General features: G+C 51.2%; 1 protein-coding gene across 9 annotated transcripts in view; it reads left to right on the forward strand.

Moving 5' to 3' along the window:
- Positions 1 to 24,177, forward strand: part of arhgap23b (Rho GTPase activating protein 23b) — a 29,769-nt gene extending 5,592 nt beyond the window's left edge. Inside the window, exons 1-25 of one of the 9 annotated variants that reach the window (XR_014117134.1) lie at positions 7,055 to 8,309; positions 10,992 to 11,174; positions 12,015 to 12,039; positions 12,127 to 12,219; positions 12,334 to 12,412; positions 12,510 to 12,570; positions 12,974 to 14,300; positions 15,365 to 15,520; positions 16,158 to 16,269; positions 16,485 to 16,524; positions 16,620 to 16,757; positions 16,971 to 17,297; positions 17,474 to 17,535; positions 17,778 to 17,896; positions 18,653 to 18,771; positions 18,970 to 19,122; positions 19,205 to 19,283; positions 19,374 to 19,447; positions 19,578 to 19,667; positions 20,022 to 20,147; positions 20,255 to 20,296; positions 21,394 to 21,487; positions 21,983 to 22,044; positions 22,391 to 22,422; positions 22,534 to 22,639. Coding sequence is in view for 7 of the 9 variants with exons in the window: in XM_081697240.1 (XP_081553366.1) it covers positions 8,112 to 8,309; positions 10,992 to 11,174; positions 12,015 to 12,039; positions 12,127 to 12,219; positions 12,334 to 12,412; positions 12,510 to 12,570; positions 12,974 to 14,300; positions 15,365 to 15,520; positions 16,158 to 16,269; positions 16,485 to 16,524; positions 16,620 to 16,757; positions 16,971 to 17,297; positions 17,474 to 17,535; positions 17,778 to 17,896; positions 18,653 to 18,771; positions 18,970 to 19,122; positions 19,205 to 19,283; positions 19,374 to 19,447; positions 19,578 to 19,667; positions 20,022 to 20,147; positions 20,255 to 20,296; positions 21,394 to 21,487; positions 22,391 to 22,422; positions 22,534 to 23,319 (4,515 nt within the window). In the remaining 2 variants the exon portion in view is untranslated. Of the gene's footprint in view, positions 1 to 1,233; positions 1,436 to 7,054; positions 8,310 to 10,991; positions 11,175 to 12,014; positions 12,040 to 12,126; positions 12,220 to 12,333; positions 12,413 to 12,509; positions 12,571 to 12,973; positions 14,301 to 15,364; positions 15,521 to 16,157; positions 16,270 to 16,484; positions 16,525 to 16,619; positions 16,758 to 16,970; positions 17,298 to 17,473; positions 17,536 to 17,777; positions 17,897 to 18,652; positions 18,772 to 18,969; positions 19,123 to 19,204; positions 19,284 to 19,373; positions 19,448 to 19,577; positions 19,668 to 20,021; positions 20,148 to 20,254; positions 20,297 to 21,393; positions 21,488 to 21,982; positions 22,045 to 22,390; positions 22,423 to 22,533 lie in introns of those variants that run through there. The other 8 variants (XR_014117133.1, XM_081697242.1, XM_081697241.1 and 5 more) reach the window with 8 other exon arrangements.
- The last annotated feature ends 448 nt before the right edge of the window (positions 24,178 to 24,625 follow it).

Genomic DNA, 24,625 nt, shown 5'->3' on the forward strand with positions numbered 1-24,625 from the left:
GAGACAAAGGTGTGCTAGAGTGCAGGGGGTTCGGTCAGTGTGCCTTGGGCTTAGTGACGTTTGTCTTATTTGCATGGTCTTTTATCTGGCATTGCTGACCTCTTCTGGTTAAAGACAATACTGCAAAAATGCTAACAGTAATCTGAGGCTACCTGAGGGTGTTCTGTATTTCCTTTGGCTATTTTTGGTTTATATGGAATCCAGTGCATTAAAATTATGGAGTGTGTGTATCTGTGTGTGTGTCTGTCTTTTGCCTGTGGGACAAGCCTGTCAGTCACAGAATGGAGTGTTTCTTCATTGAGCAGTAGCTCCACTCTGGCTCTGGTCCTGCATTGGACTGATAGGCATATAGACCTTACACACACACACACACACACACACACACACAAATATACACAGATACACACAATCCCATTTGTATACGTATGTATCTACCTAACCTGATTTTTTACTTACACACTTACACACTTACATTTAAATATCCAATAAATAAGAAAAAAAAGAATCATTTCATGTTCACAGTAGCAGTAACTGTCATAAAATGATTAAACTAAAGATATTTTTGATATAATCTGATACAATAAATTATATTTATTTTGATAAATATACTGACAGTGTCTTTTCTATTGTAATATTGAAATAAAATATGCGTTCTCTTCTCTAAGTAATTATTCATCTGGCCACTTTGTGTCAGGTTCTCTGGTCTTTATATAAATTATATAAATATGTTTGCAGTGTGGTTACATACTGGGTGAAAACTGTGTGTGTGTGTGTGAATATCTTAGGTTAATGAGCAGGTCATGGATACATGCATATGAAGACAATACCCACCTGCTGCTTTGCTAAACCCCAACGTTCACATTCAGTCTGACTAAGGAACCACTTAAATGGACAAATCTTTACATCTCCAAGATTTAAATTTACACTCAAGCCTATTCAACCGCAGTCAGTACTCTGTGAGCTTTATTCCGCTGTGTATATTTTTGGTAATTGCTATTTAATACTCATCTGTAAGGCATTTCATTTATACGTACCAGTTTTATTTTAAGAAAGACAGGATTCATGGGTTTCCTAACAAGAGCTGAACACTGGAGTGTATCTCCATGCCTCGCGCTTAGCCCGTCCGACTGCACGGGCACCGTGAAGACCCCGCCCCTGATGTATCCAGTTCGCTCATTGGCTGTTGCGCTTTCTGAAGGACACGCCCAAAGCGCGCAGGACGCACGAGGAGTCCGTCGTTTAAATATCGAGCCTGTCGAGGGAAATATGCGCGTGGAGTTGCGTGCGTGAGTTATTGTGCGCTTAAACGGAGTTGCGTGCGTGAGTTATTGTGCGGTTAGATGTCCGGTTTGTGGTAGATGATCCCGGGCACTCAAATGTCATGAATGGAGTTGCTTTCTGCCTTGTTGGAATACCCCCTCTCTCCCAAACTGGAGTAAGTTCTTATTTTACACTTTACTCGGAACTTTGTTTGTTTGTTTATTAAAGCCCTAACGTAATATTGCACCTGTCTCCATGTAGTGTAGCTGTCACCTGCCTCTCAGCGTACCTAATGTCTAGACGTCACGTTCTTATAATAAGATGGCTAGGTTCTTTGACTAGTTCTTCAACATCACAGGGCAGCCCAAACGCCTGTAGAGTCCTGACATGTTGAAGCTGACCATGATCATGAATAAATGTGTGACGCCTACCGTGTTTGCAAACGCGCGGGCAATATACTGTAACGCGCACGCTTTGCTGTAAAACAGACTGTTTCTTTGGTTAAACTTGCAGCGGCGTCAAAACTCCACAAAGCAGAGCTACACGAATAATCTGCATCCGAAGTCAAAGAGGTAGAACAGCACGTGCCCCAGTGGTGTAATTTCCATATGCGAGCGCACAGAAGTAGACAGAGGGGCATTGTGAGCGCTCCTCGAGCCCCGTAGAGCGGAGGGTGGGTGGGTGTCAGTGCTTATTGTTCTGCGCCGTACCGAGGAGCTGCGTCCTTCCATATACTTCAAACTTGTGTCATAAACACTGGAACTCCCCTTAAGAGCCAGTCTTCCGAGGTTTTTTATTATTTAATTTTTTGGTTTTTTGGTGTGTGTGTGTGTGTGTGTGTGTGTGTGTGTGTGTGTGTGTGTGTGTGAGTGTGTGATGTGTGGGTGATGCATTGCAACAGTCACAGTGGTGAAACACTGCGGAGTGTTTTTACTGATAGTCAGGCAGGGCGTCTGTGCCCAGCCTGTGTGTGTTTCCTTCCTTCCTTGTAGTTGTGTGTTTGAGATATACTCCGTAACGTACAACGTTAACAGCAGTCACGTGTTAAGCTCTTGATTTTCATGTCAGTTGTGCGACAGAGCTGCGACGCTTGTGTTCTGATAATATGCCACTGTTAGGCTCCACTGACGTGCGCTAGATCAGTTGCCTTTTATATACAACTTTCTTCACAAGTTTACCTCAGGGCTTTGGAAAAGCAGCACTCGGCTGCAGCTGCTGCTGTCCTCGCCAGTTCCACACCCTCGGCTCTCTCGCGGTTCGCTCCGCCATCACCACATAGCAGTTTTCCCAGCAGTTCTCTCACAGAGCGTATTTTACACCTGTGCCAGCTCCGGCTTTGTTGTAAACATTCACCCAACGGGGCCTAAAAGTGCAGCTGGGCCTAAACCCACATGCAACATGACTTGGGGGGCTCCTGGATTCCCTGCGTGGCTCTGCACAGGGGCTTAGGGTTTGGATTTGCAGGTCTCTGTGGACTACATTAAGCCTACAAGACTCTTGCTGTGTCAGGAAAAAGCCAAAGACTTTCTCTCCTCTGTTTCGTTTGTTTTTCCCTTAGACACGGGAGCATTTACAGAGCATTCGCACAAGTATGCTATTCAGCGTAGCTCAAACACCTGATTAAATTCCATTCATCGCCACAGGTTTGAAAGCAATCAAGGGAAGTGTCTCATATTTGCCTTGAAAACTACATGGCCAGTTTTGTTTCTGGATGGTCATTTGCAGCATTTGAGTGCTCCAGTTCAGACCACTGCGTGTGTCCGAGGCTTGGACGGAAGTCGCCGCTAAAGTAAAATACCATGTCCGACTTTCTGGAAACATCCTTTGTAATTTAGTTGAGGTGTGTTTTAGTGTCTCACAGTTTCACGGTGATTTTGATGATTCAGCACCAGTATTAACTAACCAAATCAACGGCCTTGTCCCGGAACCGCCATATTATTCAGTCATAAGTGAGCAGGAAGCCAGTTAGCACACCCGGTGAGAATACACCAACGTGCCCCTCATGCTGATGCACTGTGACGCCGCGATGTACCTAACGGCTAGTACCCAGACCTCTTCTTCCGCACTCTGTGATCTGTAGCCAGAAGGTGTGAGTCCCCTGCAGGCTGTTGAGCAGCAGGCAGGACACGTAACCTTCGAAGCACTGTTTTTCCTCCGCGGCCCGAAGGCCTTGGATTCTCTCTGCGTACATTACAGATTTTCCTCAATGATTAACTTTCCCCACACTCTTCTCTTTTGCGCGAATCGCAGATGTGTGCATGAGCATCTGTGACCGTGTGCATGCGTGCGTCCTTCTGGCCTGTCCAGAGTTGGCTTTTGCCTTCCGTGAATCCAGAGACCTGCTCGAGCAAACTCCACTCTGTGCATCTGCTGGTCTTCCAGAGATTCTAGGCAAGGCATCCACTTCCTGACAGCGATTAATCACGACTTGAAACCCAAGCCTAAACCCTAGCGAGGATGTTAACCGAGGCCTTACCACATCCCCTACTCCTAAGATCCTTTGCTTGCCTCTTATTTAGAGCAGGCCGACAGGCTCTTTAGCCCGTTATCGGTGCGATGAAGTAATGGGTATGGACAGACCATGACACCTGTTTGTAAAGGAAGCCAAGAGGTGAGCTGTTATGTGCACGATACGGCCTCGCCTGAGCTTGTGTAGAGTGACAGGCAGCAAATTAAGGTGAACCCCACTAGCGCACTTTACAAGGGACATGTCTCTGTGAGGGAATTAGACAGGCGAGAGAGGGAGAGAGAGAGAGAAGGAGGAAAAGAGAGAGAGAGAGAGAGAGAGTGGGCTTTTGAATGGTCCTGCTCATATCTGACAGTGGGAGGTACCAGGCAGGCCTGGTCTTGCCTTTGAAATGCAGTGGCCACAATGAGTCTCTGTCTCTGCCAGGCTCGGAGTGGGGTGGGACATGCACCGTGTCACGAGAGGGGCAGCGGCTTGCGGTAGGTCAGAGGGGAGAGGTCAAGCCCTCTTTTTGATTTGAGCTGAATGGGAACAGTAAGTCGGGCCTGGTGTGAAGAATGACCGCGGCGACTCAAAGGGAGGTGAGAGAGCCCGACAGAGAAAGCTGCTCTCTGCAAAACAGGAGGGCTGCATTCTTATTCCGGCCGCGGGGCTGCGACAGGAATGCGAGGCGTAGGGAACGATGCAGAGAAAGAGAAGGAGGCATGTGCTTTGACAGCCGGGCCTGGTGGTCAGGCGGGACTAATAGAGCCGATGAGCCGTGTGGGGAGCCGTTTGTGTGTGGCGGGAGGCCAAGGTTGGCAGCTTCACACTCCACAGTCCACCGTCACCGTCGTGGCCCAGTAGGGAAGCGGTTTCTGCCAGTGCTGCTGCTCCTTTGGCTGCTGCTCCTTCCTGTCTCCTCCGCCAACCTCCACCCACCTGCCCCCCCCCTCCTCACTACACCTCCGTGATGATGTCATGGAACCATTCAGGAGGGGAACCACATAGCATCACTCAAACTGTCTACAGTGTGCTGTATACAGCTAGTGTTTAGATCGCCCATGTAGTTCTTTAAAAAGATGTGGTTCAGTCCTTACACAACGTATAGTCTCGGGCGACCACAGGAGCAGAAGTCATAATTTTGATTGTTCTTTCTCTCTCGCAGTCTCTGTTCAGCCGTTTCCGTTGTTCAGCACGTATAGGCTACGTATCCAAACTCGGCACAGGCTTCATCAGAAACTCTGGTTTAATAAACCCGCTGCCTGGGCGTCTCGGCTACAGGAACGGTCCCGCTGCCGCTGGCTTTGGGATGGGCGTTAACCCCCCCCCCCCAACCCCCCCGCCCCCAGCACGGAATGCAGCTGGAATGGAAGGAGGCTCCAGCGGTCCGAGCGAAGAGAAGGAGATTTGTTCTTCTGCCCCCAAACAGCCTGTGCTGTGTGGGTTTAAGGAGAAGCAAGGCTAGGATGGTCAGAGCTGGCTGCAGTTAACGGGTAAGAGGCGAGAGTCTATGAGGACCTGACCCATACTAGGCACTCTCCCAGAGTGAGGCAGCCTAGTGCACATTCTAGTAAAGTTTGGTTCAAAGTCGTTATGCAGCTCTGATGTGAAGGCCTTTGTCAACCGCTTATAACATAATGATGTCATCAGAGATGTAGCGTTTCCCAGATTCGGCGTGTTTCCTTTCGTGTGAAGAGTTTATGGTAAAGGAGACCGAGCTGATTGTTGTAGAGGGAGTCATGTGACATGGTCAGGTTAGAGACAAGGCCATTTGTCGTTTGGGGGGGGGGGGGGGGGGCGTGGACCACCATGGGCCTGTACCCTGGTTGGAAAGCAAGAGTCAGGGTTTGGAGTTGGAAATATGAAACTGTATTTTTAGCATGGAACATTTTTGCAGATGACTAAATATAAGTCAATTAAGAAGGCTTTCCTGCCATTCAGGGGTGTGTGTGTGTAGGGGGGCAGGGTGGAATGTGTGAAGACAGGGTCACAATTATCACTACACATTACACAGACATGTGAAGTGTTTCTATAGTAATGCTAAGGTTTAGGGGGCATCCACTGCATAGAGGCCTGTATTTCTATTTGCAATATAATTTAGATTAGTAGACGTTATTGTATACACACGCTATCAAATTGTATGTTTTCATGTATTTTACTTGTATGTTATTAACATGTTAATGACATATTAAAGTCATTTTTTAGGAATGGCTGTCAAGGTGTATTGATTTAAGAGTAAATGTCAGGCATTTCATTCCAGTAAGCATTCCATTCCAGTGTGCTGGCCCCCCGGTGGCTAAATATTGTAATTACACATACCTATCTACCCAGGATTCACTGAAGTAATGTGGTGTTATGGGTGTTATATGGCCCTTACATCACATTAATACTGTGTTCAAGAAGCCTAATTTAAATTGAAAAGAGTTAATGATGTATGTTATTGATTCCTACTCTGGGTGTGTGTTTGGTGGGGTGGGCGATGCTGATTGGCCCCATGTGTTCCACTGTTCCTCCCTGTCAGTGGCTGCTTTGTCACAGTGTGTCCTGTGTCACCATCTAGCCTGTCTATACCCATCATCCTCCTTGCCTCCATCCTCAGAGTAGTGTTGGAGCTCAATTCCACATCACCTTTCCACACGTGTATGTACGTGGAAGTAGTCTACCACGTCCTCCAGGCAGGAAGTGACTGATGTATCTGGTGGCTTGCGATTTGCGTCTGGCTCGTCTGGTGCTGTGAAACTCCTTCTGCGTTTCTCCTCTGCGTCTGTACCTCATGCCATCATTACCCTTCACAGCAGAATACTGCCATGAGCGAGACAGATGGAGGAAAGACAAACTGCTGTTACACTGTTATAACCACTAAATATCAAGCATTCCCCCCAAAATTTTTCATCCAGTGTGTTTTATTCACCGCACACAGGTTACACCGCACACAGGTATCATATAGTCGGAGATGGCTTTCACAGATGGCTCTAACTTCGTTTCTCCTCACCATTGTTTAAAGAATACAGACACACACACACACAGACAGACTTTCTCTCTCAACCCTGAGTTGGGAGCCCGGGTCTATTCTGTCTGCTATATATGGAAGCCAGCAGTGTCAGTCAGGTCACTGAGTCTAAAATGAGCAGCCAGAGATAAAGAGCGGGCGAACGAGAGTGAGAGCGAGAGAGAGAGAGAGAGAGAGAGAGAGCACAACACAACATGAGTGCATGAAAAGAGCAGCTCATCATGCCACCAGCAGGCTCAACTGGGCTGAAGAACGACAGAGTAACAGAACGAGAGCAGTGCGGTGGAGAGGCGGAGAGAGGGATGGGGTTAGAGGGATGGCCGGCAGTGGTGGGGGAAGTCCCAGCCACCCAAACGACAGTGTTTGCACCAGGGTGTCAGCTGGGGCTCGTGCTGTGTGCAACATTTGGTTCCTGAGCACTGGAAGAAGACATTGCCTGGAGACTCCGGGGTAGTGGGGCTAGTCGTGGTATGAACCATTCCAGGAAATGTTACTTTTCCACAGAATGGATCCTGTTTGGTGTTCAGTATCGACTGGCTTTTCGCTCATGATGAGGCAGATTAGAGGAGCCCCAGAAAAGGTGCTGTGGTCTCAGTCTTTAGATCGTTTTGGTGAACAGTTACAGTGTGTTCAGCAGCTTTGGGCTGACTGTGGAACTCGTCAGCTGATCACGGAAGGAAGCAGCATAGAAGTGTCGCACTAAAGGCAACAAAGAGTCCACTGAGCTTGCTGGAAAATTAATGTTCGCCAAAATTAAAGTTGGATGTCTGATTGGATGCGTGACTCTGTGATCACTGGAGGGTGCTGTTTGTGAGAACAAAAAACCTTGCAGGGGAGGTGGATGGACTATGTCAGGGAAAAAACGCATTTCCTCATTACCACATAAACCCACTGATGGATTTATATGGGTGGCAGACAGGGCAAGCTGAGGACCAGTAGCAACGACAGCGATGCCCTGATTCTTGGCAACTCCACGCAGACAAGTGAGCGGTTCCTTCAGCACTGACTGGACCAAATGACCGCCACCTAAGTCTGACGTACCTAGGAGGAAGTTCCCAAAGCCATTATGAGGTCCAAAATGGTAGAGATCACCAAAGATGGGGCACACTAGAATGCCTCTACGATCTTGCAAAATCCAGGAAAACCCAGAGATTGGTGGGACCGGTGGGATCTACGCACCAATGAATCAGTAGGACTATTTAGACATGATCGCCTTGGTGATGGGACCAGCCAGATGAGTTTTTGCATAGCTCCCGCTTCTGTAGTAAGTCAGGAAGTTACTATTTGTGCAAGGCGCTTACATCCAAGCAAAGGTTTTTTGTGGGCGTGGCTGCCGTGAACATCTGACCTGGTTGTGTCCCAGCCCCTCGGCGGTGACGAGCTAACGCAGGCATGCTAGCATCAAGGCGCCCGGGCTCCGGGGCCCCGGCTCCAGCCGTTAAGGAGTGGAGCTTTGAGTTCCCGGTGGGCGTGGACTGCAGCGACCCCGAGCCACGCTGCATATGGCTGACGGCCCTGAGGAATACGCAAGTCCGGCCCACCCTGGTACAGGTCCCCTACAGGGACATGATGCACCGGTATCTCTGCAGGGTAAGATGTCAGCTAGCTTCACTAGAGGATGAAAAGTAGAGATTTCCATGGTTTATCTCTTTCAGTGTGCGCTTTTATCACTGAAGGTAAAGAAACAACGTATCCTGCACTGATCTCTGTCTCTCTGCAAGAGGGCCAGGGGCACTTAAGGTCATTTGCTTTCAAAATGTATTCCAGTGCTGAATACTGATTGATTATCTCTATACAATAGTGATCAATAACATATTTTAAAGCACTTTGATTATATCTGGATTTTTTTGAGTTGGTATACATGTATAGGCTGTAATCCAGTGATGGCCCTACTACTGAAGATCAGGTTTGACAGTGTCACATTTTATGTCTCTTGTCTTTCCAACTTTAACCTTGAATTCTACAGTAGATCTCCTTTTTGAAAATCTTCTTTTCAGGCTGCTTGCTAGTCTTTTGTTTTTGGTCTTTTTCCCAGTGCTCCCCAGCCTGTTTCAGGTTCTCGGTAGTTTATTGGGAACATGGGGGCCGGTGAGGTGGGTAGCGGTGCCGCGGGCGCGCTCTCACGTCAGCCTCTCGTCCGACCCGTGGGCTCCGTGAGGGCTGATCGGAGGGTCTGTGGGGACTGGGTTTGCGTGCTGGTGGCATAATCGTTACCACGCGAGAGTCACGGACGTGGCCCGCGTTGCCCGTCCCTTCACTGGCCTTCCTGAGCAGAGATGAGTGAGCTCAGCCACAGGCAGAAGGGCTTAGGTAAGACGTTTAGGATTGACGTGCTGTATACTGTAGTGTAAGATGGTGATCTGTAATATTATAATCTGACAGTTTAGAGGCAAACCGATTAAGTTTAACAACACCGTTAAAGCAGCCCAATAGTTTTAATTAAGTGAGACACTATCTTTTATAGGGCAGTTGGGAGTTTAAATAAATTGCTGTATTGTGTGTGTGTGTGTGTGTGTGTGTGTGTGTGTGCAATGACACCTGATCCCCAAGCTTGTGTGTAAGCGAGCTGGTAACCTGGAATCTCGCACTGGTGTGTGTGCGTATTTACCCTCGGCACAGTGCGGCATGTCTAGTGCTGGAATCCAGAGAGGAATCCTGTCATATCAACACAGCACTTGCATCACTCTCCCTGCTCCTCTCTCTCTCTCTCTCTCTCTCTCTCTCTCTCTCTCTCTCTCCCTCTCTCCTTCCCCTCTTCCCCCTCATTCTTCTGTCTTTGTGTCATCCATTGTCTCCAGCTCGGGTGTCTGAACCTGCCCCGAGCATATAAGGCATTGCCCAGATTCCTACACTCCTACCCTCACATCCTCCCAGCCTCTTTTCACAGTCTTATATGACCTTGTATTCTTAGAGTACTTTATATTTCTTCCCCAGAAACACTCTCGCTTTAAAAAAAAAAAAGTATTTATTTATTTTTTGGACAACTGCATTAAGTTCCTTTTGGTAGAATTGCATAGCTTATGTCTCAGGGTCAATGACATCACAGCTGGACAGTCAAGTTTTTCAGGGAATCTCAAGCAGCAGGAAACACTGGAGACCAGGAACATGTCGTGGAGGTGTTTTTATGAGATTCACTTATCCGTACAGTAGAAAGCCTTCAGCACTCCCACATTAGACACTAGTATTTTTAGATGTGGAGGATTCCCTATAATGACCGGCTGAGGGTGGTACCGCACTTCCTGCGTCAACGTTTCCACTTCCTGTTGTTTTTCGGTGGCGCAGCAAGGCGCAGGGCACATGAGGATGGAACGCCGGTGTGCGCCGGCGTGGACAGGAGCCCAGGAGAACAGGAAGAGGGTGGGTGCGGGTGCGTCAGGAAAAACGCCAGCCGCTGCCTGCCGCGACACCTGCTGCTGCCTGCCTCAGCCACGGGGCTCATCTGGTGGAGAGAACTCACGGACTGGCCGTCGGTTCGTCAGACGCATCTTAAACCTCGTGGCACGTCTTAGTGAAAGTTCATGAAAGCACTCAACCTCTCGTGTCTTTTACAACGCAGCATCTCCAAAAACACGTTAGCGTTTGCAACAACAGTTCTCGAAAGGGGATACTGGTTTTAATCTTTCCGGGACAATGGGGAAGCAATACTGGAAGCCAAGTCAGAACGCGCCCATCACAAAAGACCCAATCAATGGCCTGCCTGTCACGTGCGTCCATGTCTTCTGCTGAGTAAAAGATATTTTCGGAATTTAACGGTCCAGCGTCGTCGTCCCCGTGCTCCCAACGTGAACTTTGTTCACACCCTTTCTGCCCGTGTGTGAGTGCGAGCATGTGCGAGCGCGGTGTGCTTTAACGCTCCCGTGTTCCGGCTCAGGAACCTCTGTGCTTACTTTTACCCTCTGCCATTGTTGGTAAGTCCCATGTGGTGGTTGATTATAGCATCTACGTTTAAAATAGACATTCCTGAGACATTCCTCACTGCAGTGTGGGGTGGTGGTGGCAGTAGGGTGTGGGTTGTTGTGCCGGGTGGAGATTACTGTAACAGCTCCGATGTACTGGACCCAAACTTTATCTCCACACCAGGTTTTGTGAATGGGCATGGCGGTACTGGCAGCCACGACTGAGTCATCCACACAGACAGGATATCTGACAGACGACACCTCCAGGATTAGCACTGCTGCGCCTCACTGAGGAACTGGGGGGCGGTTTTTCTTTCTTTCTTTTTTTGGGTCACCATTTCATACCGTGGTCTCCATGCCGCATTCTCCATCGCAGGCAAAAGAGCAAAGAGATGAGGTTCCGTCGTCCAATGAGAGCGCTCACCCGGCGTCTGCGGAGGGCGTGGCGTGGAAGGGGCCTCGCACCGTGGTCGTGCAGAAGAACACCCAGGGCTTTGGCTTCACGCTGAGACACTTCATCGTGTACCCGCCAGAGTCTGCCTTCCACTCCTCTCTGAAGGTAAGCGCTTCAGGACATGCGCGAGAGTGTGTGAAGAACACACTCCCGTAGAACACTTACACACATATTGCTCAGTGACTGTGTGCATCTCAGTGTGACTCTAAAATTCCAGTTGTTTTGCTTCGCGCATGGCCACTTCTACACAGCAGCGTGCCAGTGCAGCGTCTAGCCTGAGAGCGGTATCGTGTATACAGGCTCCCCTCCAGAGTGCCCCAATGCCCAGGCCCTTTAATCTGCAGACCTCTGACCTCACTCTCAGCAGCAGTAGGGCTTCAGACTGTCAGACGCTCATGTGACTTTAAGCCGAAGCAACGTCCGGTGCCGAGGCCCTCGCGTGGGCTCCGCGGGCTGGGGGCGGGTCGAGCCGACGCCCAGGCACTCTGGGTCTAAAGCCCCCTGCTTTGGTCAGCATGTGTCAGGAATGAGCCATGTCAGCAAAGCACAGCAGGTTACAGCCAAACTGTCCACTCAGCTCTGTGTGTGTGTGTGTGTGTGTCTTGTGGATATAAGGGTTTAGGTGTAACCCTGATCACCTTGTGTGTGTGTGTGTGTGTGTGTGTGTGTGTGTGTGTGTGTGTGTGTGTGTGTGTGTGCGTGTGCGCGTGCATATATGTGCCTGAATGTTCACATTGTTGTATTGCTGTTACTAACCCAGTCATTACTGTGGACTGGTCTCCAGCGCAATACTGACTACAGTTGTTTTGATGACGGGTGGCTCCCTCTGGTGGTTGAAAGGCTGTATTACGCTAATTTATTATAGTTCTCTCTCTCTCTCTCTCTCTCTCTCTCTCTCTCTCTCTCTCTCTCTCTCTCTCTCTCTCTCTCTCTCTCTCTCTCCAGGATGAGGAAAATGGAAATGGAAAAGGTAAAGTGACTTTATCCAGAGAACATTTTTGGTTAGTGTGTGAATGTGTGTGGTTCTCTGCTAATATGTCTGTGCTCTTTTGCTCAGCGAATCAGAGGGGCCGTCTGGAGCCCATGGACACCATATTTGTAAAGAGTGTGAGGGAGAAGGGTCCTGCCCACCAAGCTGGGCTTTGCACAGGTAACAGAAAACGGAGCTCTCGTGTCGCACAGAATGTCAGGAGTTTGCGTAGTTTGTTTCCGCTAAGCGTGCACGTTTGTCCGTGGGGGTGTGTGTGTGTCCTGTGGCTCGTAGGGGACAGGCTGGTGAAGGTGAACGGAGAGAATGTCCTGGGCAAAACCTACACTCAGGTCATAGCGCTGATCCAAAGCAGGTGAGCAGACACAGGCACGGTCTCCGCACACACACACAACAGCGGCGGCACAGGCGCGTCTGTCCGCAGCTCATCCCGTCTACGTCTCTGTGTGCAGTGCGAGCGTGCTAGAGCTGTCAATCATGCCTAAAGACGAGGACGTGCTCCAGCTGGTAAGTGTGAGTATGACCTTTCCACTCTTCGTCCTCCCCTCCTCTTCCTCTTCTGCGTGCCCAGCACAATTGTTTGAAATTCCTCACAGCGTGGAAATTTGTCTTCGGAGCGCATTGCTTCGTAAAATTTTGTTATACTATTTTATTCTTAAGATTTTAGTTGGCATGTTGGCATGTGTCGTCCATGTGCACTCACGTTACTCGTGGAGTATTTACATTTATGGCATTTAGCTGACGCTTTTATCCAAAGCAACTTACAATTCGGACTGAATGCCACTCGAGCGACTGAGGGTCGGGGCCCTGCCTGGCGATGTGTGCCTGTACATGGAGCTCTTCGCGCCCTTCCTGTGCTTCTTCAAGCCTTCGCTTTTCATCTTTCTGCTCATCTGTTTCTCCCTCTTTCTCACAGGCGTACTCACAGGACGCCTATCTTAAAGGCAATGAGCCGTACACAGGGGTGGCCGAGAACCTTCCGGAACCTCCTCCCATCTGCTACTCGCGCAGCAAGCCCACCCCTGCTGCGGCGGCTCAGACCCTCGGCCCCCCCGACAACCTGAACTGCAGGCCTTCAGAGGGCCACGCAGCAGAGGACGGCCCCGGGGACGCAGGCCGGCGCTCGGACGGGCCGGGCCGCGGTGCTCCGGGCCACCACCGCGCCCGCTCCTCTTCCTCAGCGGGCATAGCCGTCAGCCCGCTGGACTTCCACTTCGCCAACCACAACGCGGCCATTGCCTCGGCCTCGCTGCCCCACCCCCGCAAGAACGGACAGGCGCGCAACAGACTATGCCACCAGGCGCTGGCCGATTGGTACCACAGCCAGGCGGCGGGGGGCGCGGGTCTGGCCGCTACCCACCGCCAGCACGGAGGCTCTCAGGAGCGGCTGCCGGAGGCGGGGCACGCAGCCTGGCCCCACAGCGCCTCTCAGGAGACGCTCCTCCACCACTACGGAGGAGGCGCAGGGGCGAACTGGGCCACCGCGTGGGGGCCACCGTCCGGCCGCTCCTGCTCAGAGAACCTGCTGGCCGCCTACGCGGGGCACGAACAGGGCTATGGCTGCTCGCTGGAGTCGCTGGGCCAGGCGGCTCTGGTCTCGACCCGCTACGGGAAACAGGTGTGGCCCCAGCAGGGGGGCCCCGCGGGCCGGGCAGAGGAACGGCCCGGCCCCGCCCAGGAGCGCGGCGCCGTTTCCCCGGCGGCGCCACAAGCGGGGCAGGGCTCCGGCCTCACCCGGAAGCAGGCGGACCTCCACCCTCAGATGACGGCGCAACCCAGACGGCTCCCCGCCCGGGCCGCAGACGACCAGACAGTGGGCTACTGCAGCTACAGCCCGTCCTTCTGCCGCAAGGCCGGCCACCTCATGCAGCAGGCGCACTCCTTCAGGGATGCCTCCTACGCCCACGCCCACCTCGGCTGGACGCCCACGCCCAAAGCCAGCCCCTCGGACAGCGCACCCTCTTTGGCCCCGGAGGCCTCCCCTCTGCCCCCGTCCTCTGTCACCGAGGACTCGGTGAAGACGAGCTCCGGAGGCGAGAGGGAGCTGGAGGGGGGGGTGGACCCCGCTCCTCACGCACAGGAGGTCCTCCTCAGGCAAAAGCCCCCGTCCGGCAGACCCACCCACGTCGCACGCCACCTCCCCGAGCCTGCCGTGGCCTCGGCCCCTGCCGCGCGGGCGGAAGATGCTCACCCGCAGAGCCTGCCGCTGGAGCACAACTCCCTGGCCTCTATTCCATTCATAGGTCAGTGAGAGCTATAGAGAGCTGAACTATGGCTTGTTCGAGAGTGTCCGCTATACTCTTAACTGTGGAAATGCATATCTGTACTTTAAACTAGACAATGAAACGATAGATACAGTGAATAAGGTGACTGTACTCACTTTACAGGTGCAGGTTCAGTCACTGAGTTTAATTTATATAAAGCATATATACACTTCTGAATATGTACTGAAATCTTTTCAGATCTTTTCAGCAAATCAAAGCTCACACTACAAACTTTTAAACTTTTTTAGTACTCATGAGGTCATTCCAAAGTGGGGAGGATCTTATTTGATTTTGTGAACAGCCTCCTTTTTCATCAAACCTAACGATCACAGTCAGTATAAAAGGCTATGGGTGTAAGTCAGTGTAAGTCTCTGATCTTTGACCAGTCAGTGGGTTCAGTATTCTCGTGTACATTTGGCACATTGAGTATATGCTGTGGTCTCCTCTGATGATTTAAGCACTGCAAAGTAAAGCTTTGTACAGCTGGTGGCCATCGATAGTCTTTCAAAACGGAGCAGGTAATCTGTGAGAAGTGCGGAATCCAGCATCTCCAGTGTAGCTCAGGATGGTCGTACAGTCACTTTTACACTTTTACTTTGAGTACGTTTGACGTGACCGAGCTGGGGGGGTTGTCTCACGCCTGGTCTGTACCACCTGAAAAATGCCTGTGACCTTTCTCCCTAAATCTCCATTTACTAACAGATTCTAAAACTGATGCTGACGTTTCCGTATACCTTTGGGGCAGTTAAAGACAGCCGTTCATAAAATGTTTTAACTAATTGCATAGAAAAGGACATTTTGAGGCCAAAGCGGTGTTTACCGTTGCCATCATTCAGTATAATGGTGCAGGACGCTCTGCAGTTCCACTCCACCTAATCGAGTACTGTGTACGCGAACGCTTGTGCCTAACGCACCGTTTGGTGTTCGGTGTTTGTCAGGCCAAGTAACCCAGCGGGAGGGATGGTGCCTTGTTCTCTACCCTTCCATCACCCCCATCACCTCCAGATCCCCTCACGCCCGTAACTCTGACCCCTTCCCTGCAGACGAGCCCACCAGCCCCAGTGTGGACCTTCTCACCCAGCACGTGCCCGCCTCTGCCGTGGTGTCCGGCGGCCCGTGCCAAGTGCCCGCCCTCGCCGGCCTCCCAGGCTCCTCTCCCCTCGCCTCCCCACTCACCCGCCTCCTCGACACGGACGGCAGTGAGTGCGCCCCCCCAAACCTACCGCCCTGTCTGGCTGCAGCTCTCCCTCTCTCTCTCTCTCTCTCTCTCTCTCTCTCTCTCTCACCCTGCCCGATCCTCTGCTGACAGCTCTTTGTTTCTGTCACTGTGTCACCCATCATCATCTCACCCACCATCATCTTGCCATCTTGGCTTCACTCGCAGTCCTCAACCCCTGGCCCCGCTCTCTTCTAGTCCATCTCCCTGCGTCCCACCACATCGCCATGGCGTCAGCCTCAGCGTTTAGCACGGTCCGTTAGCCTGTAAGTCTGCCCCCATCCACACCACGTCGCCGGGTCCGTTCGGAGGGAATGCGGCGTTTCCGGCTGCACGTCTGAACCTGTCCTGTCCTGTTCCTTTCCATTTCCTGTTCCTGCTCTAACATCCATCATCTGTTTCTTCCATCTCGCACTGCTCGCCGTTGCAGTCAAACACTGGCTAATGTTACTCACACCTGGTAAGTTGTAGCCTGCCAGCCACACACGACTGGCTAAAACGTCTTTAATCACTCGCGGTGTCTGCTTTTTCATTTTTCCCTGTCTCCTCCGTCGCTGTGATTGTTGGCGACATCTCATTTGTGCGTTTCCCTGTCTCCCGCGGGCCCTCCCGTCTCCCAGGCAACATGAAGAACAGCCGGCGCTCCTCATACCTGCTGGCCGTGACCACCGAGCGTTCTAAGTCATGTGACGAGGGTCTGAACGTATTCCGGGAGGAGGGCCGCGTGTTGTCGTGAGTGCACTCCCTCGCTTGTGTTCCACCACTGTTTCTGCTGCCTTCTCCACACGGGCGTGAGCCGCGTTCTAGACGCACATTGCGCTCTGCGTGCATTTGGCGACTCACCGCACAAAGTCAGTGCATCTTAAACGTCACGCCGAACGTAAATGAGTGATCTTCAAAGAGCAATTGGCTTCTTATTTCACACTTCTGCTTTCTTCTTCCCTCAGGAGATTACCGAAAAGAGTCAAAAGCTTCTTCACAGACGGGGTAAGGCTGTCCGACCTCTTCCACGTTGTATGAATTCACGTTCTTGTACCGACCATCAGCCCTGTGTGTGTAATTGATGCCATGTGTGTGTTCAGTCGCTGGAGAGCCTCCGAGCGGCGGAGGACGCCCGCTCCAAACGCCACTCCACCTCGGAGCTGGGCAGCATCACGCTGACAGACGTCAGGAAGGAGGGCTGGCTGCACTACAAACAGATCCTCACCGAGAAGGGCAAGGTGAGAGCCGTACTGCCCCAGCCTCGCTGTGGCCTGTAGCCAGGCTGGCTCAGGGGTGAAAGGTCGGGGGTGTTTGGGGAGGTTCGTTTAAGCTTGTGAGACTAAGTCAGAGCCACTGGTGAGCAAGGCAGCGTTCACGCTCACCCAAGCGCAGCGAGGACGACCTGAGTGCAGCGCAGCAAATCCAGGGTCTCCCTTCTCTGTCCTGCACAGAAGGTGGGCGGAGCCATGCGGCCGTGGAAACGTGCCTTCTCCGTGCTGCGCACCCATTCACTCTTCCTCTACAAGGACAAGCGGGAGGCCGTGCTCCACGGGGCTGGGACGCTGGGGCGCGGGTCCGGCAGTGGGCAGGGGGAGGACGAGCAGCCAATCAGCATCCGCGGCTGCCTGATCGACATCGCGTACAGCGAGACCAAGCGCAAGCACGCGCTGCGCCTCACCACGCAGGACTTCTGCGAGTACCTGCTGCAGGCCGAGGACCGCGACGACATGCTCAGCTGGATCCGGGTGATCCGTGAGAACAGCAAGACTGACAGCGAGGTCAGGCAGGGGCCGCGTGTGGGCGGGGCTAAGGGTTGCATGGACATGTCCAGCACTCCGTCTGTAAATGCAGTTCAAACTCACTGAGTTTCTGTGTCTCCTGTGGAATCAAACTGTTTCTTCTCCTGTCTGGAGGTTTATCTGCGACTAAAGGTCGTGTTTAATGTATTTTACAGGAGCTGGGATTCTCCAGACAGGCCCTCATCAATAAGAAACTGAATGACTACAGGAAACAAAGGTACCTTTTCTTCACACTCATTTCTATTTTGAAAATATTTAATAACTGAGAGTAGACCATGTTGTGTTTTAGTTCAACAAAAATGATTAAATTATCACATGCCGCAGAAATAATACTGACTGTATATATATATATATATATATATATATATATATATATAGATGCTTGGAAATATTACAGTGCCAGATTATATCAAACACATCATGTTATATTGCTGTGTGTCTGTTTTGTGTCCTCAACAGCCCGACAGGGAACAAGCCAGACACGTCGCCTCGACTCCACCGTATAGTGCAGCCTTTCCTCCTGTCCAGGACCGACAGTGCCCCGGGAGCCAACCGCGCGCTCAGGACAGACGGCAAGGGTCGGTCCTGCCTAGATCGCACTTCTGTGTGTCCGCCGACACGCGCGGCTGTCGTACCCAGACGTCGGTGTACGCATCAGCCGACAAACCTGAGCGTAACGTCAGAATGTACACTAGGGGGCAGTATCCAGGAAAAAAATCTCACACTATGTTGCAGGGAGTTACCCGGATGGGTCAGATTAATGTTTGTAGCGCTGCACCTCTTCTGACAGCCGTACTCAGGCTGAGCCAGTCTGTTTGCACACTGGTTCTGGTTCTGGAAGGGTATCATTTGGGTTTTATGACCCACCACCGGGACTAGTGGCTAGCTAATCTGCATTCTGTTGACGCAAAGCTCTGCTCACACACAAAAGGGCGTCTGCATGCTCCAAAAAACCCCTTCAGAAAACCCTTCTGTGAGTCACGACGCAGGGTCGCGTCTTTGCAGGGTAGTGCAGCCTTTTAGCCAGTGAAGCAGGGCATAGCAGAGGGAACCAGTGCTCCACACGTCAAGCGAGAGAGCAGGAGCAGAGTTTCAGGGTCGCCTGCGCGCTCCGTCATTACAGCCGATTCCGGGTCAGCGCCACCGCTCTGAAAGTGGTTCGGAACACCGTCTCTTTTTATAGATGCCTGCCGCTGCCCCTTCCACACAGGGTCCCGTCCCATTAACCGAGTGAAGTAATGACGAGACTAGCAGAGACATTGGAGAACCTTGACCTCTCTCCCTGCTCTCTCTCTCTCTCTCTCTCTCTCTCTCTCTCTCTCGGACTCCATTAGAAGCAAGCAGTGCCCCCAAGGCTCCGTGGAGCATCAACATCATGAAGAAGGGGAAGAAGGCGGGCCCTAAAGCCTTCGGGGTGCGACTGGAGGACTGCCCACCAGGGGCCAATAATAAGGTCAGTCATGGCGGAGCGAAGAACGTGTGGGTATTGATTAAGTGGCACTGTGGAACGGGCAAAACCTTAGTTGTGAGGAGCTCGGGCAAGCCGCTCTGTCAGGAAGGGATCATTAAAAACCCAGAAACGGCGGATAACGCGGTCATGTGCTGCCGGGTTTGACGGCGCATTGTCGTCTGCGTGTCCGGTCTACCGCAGTTTGTCCCCCTGATCGTGGAGATCTGCTGCAGCCTGGTGGAGGGGATCGGCCTGGAGTACACGGGCATCTACCGGGTGCCGGGGAACAACGCCATGGTGTGTACACTGCAGGAGCAGCTCAACAAGGGCATGGACATCAACACCACGGAGGAGGTGAGAGGCAGAGACACAGACAGGGAGACAGAGTCGGGGTAGACGGGGCACCGCTCGCTCACGCACAACTTTGTCCCCACAGAGGTGGCAGGACCTGAACGTCATCAGCAGTCTCCTCAAGTCTTTCTTCAGGAAGCTTCCAGAACCTCTTTTCACCGACGGTGGGTTTGTTCCCTTCTCGTAACGGTCACGTGGTGTCTGGTAGTGGCTGTGAGGGTGTCGCGATGCTCACTGCTGCCTCCTGCTTGCAGACAAATACAACGATTTCATCGAGGCTAACCGCTTAGAGGATGCAGGGGATCGGCTCAAGACCATGAGGAAGCTGGTACGTTGCCATACTCACTTGCTGAACTGTTCGATTTTGTTCGTTAGCCTTGATCAATAACAATGATGCTGAATTCTTGGTAGATTTGTTTTCCTGCTGAAGTTGTACTTTCTCACTGACTTTCTCAAAGGTTCATGACTTGCCTGATCATCACTACCACACCCTTAAATTTCTGGTTGGCCACCTTAAGAGAGTGGCAGACCATGCGGAGAAGAATAAGGTATGGTGTCCGGACCTCCGCAGGATTAACGGGCATGTCAAGGCAACACCAGCAAATCAAATATTTCTAAACATCTAGAATCAGTTTTCTCTCTTCAGCGTGTAAGCATGGTCAGGATTCATTCTGCATGTTTCACACTTTTCAAAATTCCAGTGCAACACCGCTCAGAATCTAGATGTCTGCCTTACACACCGGCCCTTTCCAAAAGGTCGACACGGAGACCTTCACGCCAAAGCCCCTTTCTCATTGAGCGGATGTTTAATTGACCAAACTCTGGCATCCTGCATCCCAGCATGCACTGGGGCCAGCCCTGGCTTTCTGTGATCCCTCCTCCTCCTCTTACGCTTCGTTTAGATGGAGCCCAGAAACCTCGCCCTGGTCTTTGGCCCCACGCTGGTGCGCACCTCGGAGGACAACATGACGGCCATGGTCACGCACATGCCCGACCGCTACAAGATCGTGGAGACGCTCATTCAGCACGTGAGCCCTTTTGGCTTTTGCTCCGTCTCCGCCCCGCTTTGTGTCTGTTTGGTTTGCGGGCCGAGGACGTGTATCCAAACCTCATCCCTCCTCTCTATTCCTTGCAGTACGATTGGTTCTTCAGCGAGGAAGCGGACAAGGACGAGAAGGTACCGGGAGCCTCATGTTTGCTGTGTTTATGTGGACAGGATGTTGGCCTTTGGGAAAACGACACAGGCGTCGCACTGGTGAAACCGGTCGGATCTCCTGGGGCGCCGAGCTCAGGAATTGCACCAGATTAAAGCTGGGATTCCTTTTTATGCACCGCACACTTCACACTGATAATGAGTGAATCTGATATCCCGCTTTAAACAGGTCTAAGGTCTGTTCTGGCACGATAAATACCACAGACTGGGTTGACTGGGCTCCTTTTACACTGACCTGGGACCATCTTAGCCAAATACTTCCTCCTTACATATTACCACTGTGTTAAGGAGCATTGTGTAAAAAGCCAGATTTAACCAAGGAAGTTTTTAGATGACTCTTATAATGAGACATTATTACAGGTTGTCTACCATGCTGATACTGAGATTAGCTTAGAAGCACAAATAACGCCGGAGGAACATGCTCCTGCACGCGTGTGTGCTTCGTGTTGCCTGATTTGGAAAATCTCCTCACCAGTTCCCGCGTGTGTGTCTGCAGACGCCTTGGTGGCACCACATGACAGTGGAGGCCCTTTAAACGGACACGTAGCTGAAACAGCTAGCGGCCAGAGCTCGGCCCCTACACTACGCCAGCCATGACCAAGTCATACACGCAGACTTTAGATTACAAAACATTGGGCACTCTTAGAATTTACCACACTGCTATATCATGTTCCAGTGACACTTTAAAGTTATAAGATCTGTCATTTTAAGTGTACATTGTTGACCATATTAACACAAATGTTTTACAGGATTTGGCTTTTATTCTAAGCTTTATTTATTTGTTCTATCTAGACAGTAAGTGTATTAACGCTTAAATTGTGCTGTTTAAATCAAAAGTAATAGCAAAGTATCATATTCCTTTCACGTGAAAACAAAGTGGTTTTGTAATTATTTTGTAATTATTTTGACATACTCAAAACATGCAGGCTTATATGTAAACACCTGGAGGTTATTGGTCACCAAAAAACACCCCAAAAACCCCAAAATGCAATTAGGTTCTTTTCTCTAATCGTTCAGCCGTACTCCAAAGTCTCCATTCAGAGTCTCTCCCTGTTCTTCAGACCCCTGAGGACCAACAGGACGAGCAGCGCGTCCCAAATATCGACCACCTCCTCTCCAACATCGGCAGGACTGCCCCGCTCGGGGAGGCCTCAGGTAAGTCCTCCACTGCACGGCGGATATTTCCTTCGTCTTATTCCCTGTCAGCCTCACGTCGGGTACCATGGGTGTTTACGCTTGAGCCAACCAAACCAATCATTTTTTTGCCTCGAGGCAACTCGACCTCAATTTAAGGTGGTCCTGAACGTAATCACAGGTGAGATTACGTTCACCACTTCCATAAGTTAAGATTGAAAAGGGCTCTCTCTTTGAAGGACATCGCCCTGGCCCGCAGCAGTGTGTGGAATTTCTGCCATGTTAGGATTAATGGTACCTTCTAGGAGGCAGATATCTAGTTCTCATTTTCTCACCTGTTTCTCCCATTTCTCACTCAGTAACTCTGTCTACCCTCCTCTCCTTCTCTTTGAAGCTCACTGGCTTGTTTGTACTTTATCGCACTCGTTTTCTCCTCGTTTTCACTCGCGCCCTGAACTATCCCTTCTTGTCCATGTCTCTTCCTCTCCTCTGGACGTCCCTGCGTCACTCTGCTAGATGACCCAGTGAAGCGCACGCTGCAGTAGGAGCAGGACTCCCACCTGCCAGTGAGCCTTCGTGTGTGTGTTTCCCCTAAAAGCTTAAAACGCCTTCAGCAGCAAGTATTCCAAATGTTGTAGCCGGCCACCTGCAACACCACTGCTAAATGTCTTCGCAACACACTCCGGCTGGAACACAAGTCAGAGAGTCAAGCATAACCTGTAGACTAACAGAAACCTGTGAGATCCTCACAGTCAGCATTGGGCAGTGATTATAAATGCCTTTACTGCTATTTTGTCTTCAAATATATATTACTGGCATGCACCTCAGTTCTTTGGCACATTAAAACATAAAGGCCCTTTACCCCAGAGCACGCATTTGTGTGTACATCTGTAGAGGATTCTCACCTTTTCCTTACCTGTACAGATTCCACCATCAGCGACTCAGCTAAATCCAAGGTAACACTGTTTCTTTGGGGTTTTTTCTCAGTATTTATCAGTTCCACATATTATTACAGTGACATAGGAAGCCTGTCACACTGATGTTTGAATCTCATCGTATCTCTACAGCAGGGATCCGTGAGTTCAAAAAAAGATGTGAGCGCCAAGGACTTCCTGCCCCTGTCCATCATATCTGCTGTGACCCGGAAGAGAAAGAAGCACCAGAACGCCTGCCCCACTGACAGCAGCAGCGACGAAGACTCGGAGCACGAGCCGGTCAAATCCAGCAACTACGGCGGGCTGAGCGAGAGCGCGGGAGCAGAAGTGGATGAAGGAGGTGGAGAGAGGGAGGCAGAGAGAGGAAGCCAGGCCGAAAAGGTGCACGGGAAGGGTGGAGGAGCAGAGGGAGGCACGGGGTCAGAAGAGGAGGCCAAGCAGCAGGTGGGAGAAAAGGGAAGCTGGGCTTGCCAGCAGGAAGATGGCAGCGCGCGAGCAGGCGTGGACGCCGGGCCACGGCAAAGCTCCGCAGGCCGGCCCGCCAGCCCCACCTGCGACGGCACCACCTTCGCCCACCGCCTCGGCCAAGCCAACCCCGTGGCACGGAAGAAGTTGCGCGGGGAGAGGGCGCGTCCCCGTTCCCTGCACGCGGAGCGCGGTCGGCTCGGAGAGGAGCTGGCCCGGGTCAAGGCCTCGCTCGTGCGAGGGCAGGAAAGGCTGCGTCAGGCCATGTCTCCCAGCCGGGAGCCCCCCCTGCAGCAGGGCTGGTTGGGCCAGGTCCAGGCCAACCTCCTGGCCTCCGCCAACGACCTGTGGAGGTCAGGGGCCCAGTGGCGGCACGCATCCCCAGAGACGCGCCGCAGGAGGAGAGACTGGAGGCGCCACACGGTGGTGGGCGGCGTTCCTACAGAGGGCTAAGGGACCACCCTGAACACTAAACCATTAACAAGTCCCCCAGCAGATGCCCTGTTCCCTTTTAAGTGGCGGTCTTGCGGTCTTAAACCAAAGAAAGGTTCGCCAACAGACGAATTCATTTCCGCTATGACTTGCATACGCGTAGAACGCTGAAGACAAATTTCATGCAATAAAGGCTTGGGGTCTTTCAGCCTCTCCTGCAGGGGTATAATAAATGCCCAGCACCGCCCACCCCGTAGCAGGACGAGGGCCCATCAGGCCAAAAGTATCTGAGAGATGCTCATTCCATATCAGCAAGACTTTGCACTGATCCTATTCAGCACAGCCATGCTCAGGTGCACGGCCGCTGTTGAAATGGTTTCGAAGAGGCTGTGGGGTGTTCATCAGAACGCGTTCTAGCGCTCCTGTGCGGGAGACGGCTGAGACGCCTTTAGCATGTGTCAGCAGCTCAGTAAAAAAAAAAAAAAATCATTCCCCGAATCTAGTCTTCCTTTTTCTTTACGAGCTTAGATGACGGTAGCGCAGACCGCACCGGTCCCATCCTAACCTTCCCGTAAGCGCTTGTATGTCCATTGGATATCTGCTGCATTTTGTGTTTGGAGCTGAAGTACCTGTTCCTTCTCCCCATGTCGGCCTTGATGAGCCACTATAGATGCGTTGTTACCAGTTTGACCAGTAATTACTGCCAGCCCTGTGCCCCCTTATGACTTAACATGTGTCCTGTGTTTATGTTTTGCCCCAGTGCATGTACATTCATACACTCTATGGGTGATTGTGTGGACCAATTTTTGTAACAATTGTACAAAGTCTCACTAAGTTAACCTCTGTGTACAAATGATATATATATGGCATAATATAAAATTGGTTTTGATTTTTTTTTAACTTTAGTTACACAAAAAAAAGTCTTCTTTTGGTGTGTTTTTGCATGACTCAAAGGGACACCATCAAGGACTCAAACATGACACCAAAAGAGACTTGTATTAACATTCAACATGGAAACCCAGCAAATGGATGTCCTAGCTCAGACCTGGAGTGTGGCAGGAAAGTTAGACTCCAAAACCACAACCAACAACTTCACAGAACTGCATACTCTCCAGCAGCAGCATTTTATGAACTTTATAATGTATGCAAGATAGAGTTTACACACACACACACTATGATGGAGCGAGAGAGCAATAACCAAGAGCAAAATAAGTTCTTAGATTTGCATGATATTACACTCCATCACATTTAGCAAACTCTGGTCTTGAGGCTTGGGCTGACAGCAGATTTATTTCATTACATTGCCTGAGCTGGGCAGTAATATAAA

The sequence above is a fragment of the Electrophorus electricus genome, chromosome 15, assembly GCF_041902795.1.
Source record: "Electrophorus electricus isolate QZ-2024a chromosome 15, ASM4190279v1, whole genome shotgun sequence".
In the NCBI taxonomy this organism is placed as follows: domain Eukaryota; kingdom Metazoa; phylum Chordata; class Actinopteri; order Gymnotiformes; family Gymnotidae; genus Electrophorus; species Electrophorus electricus.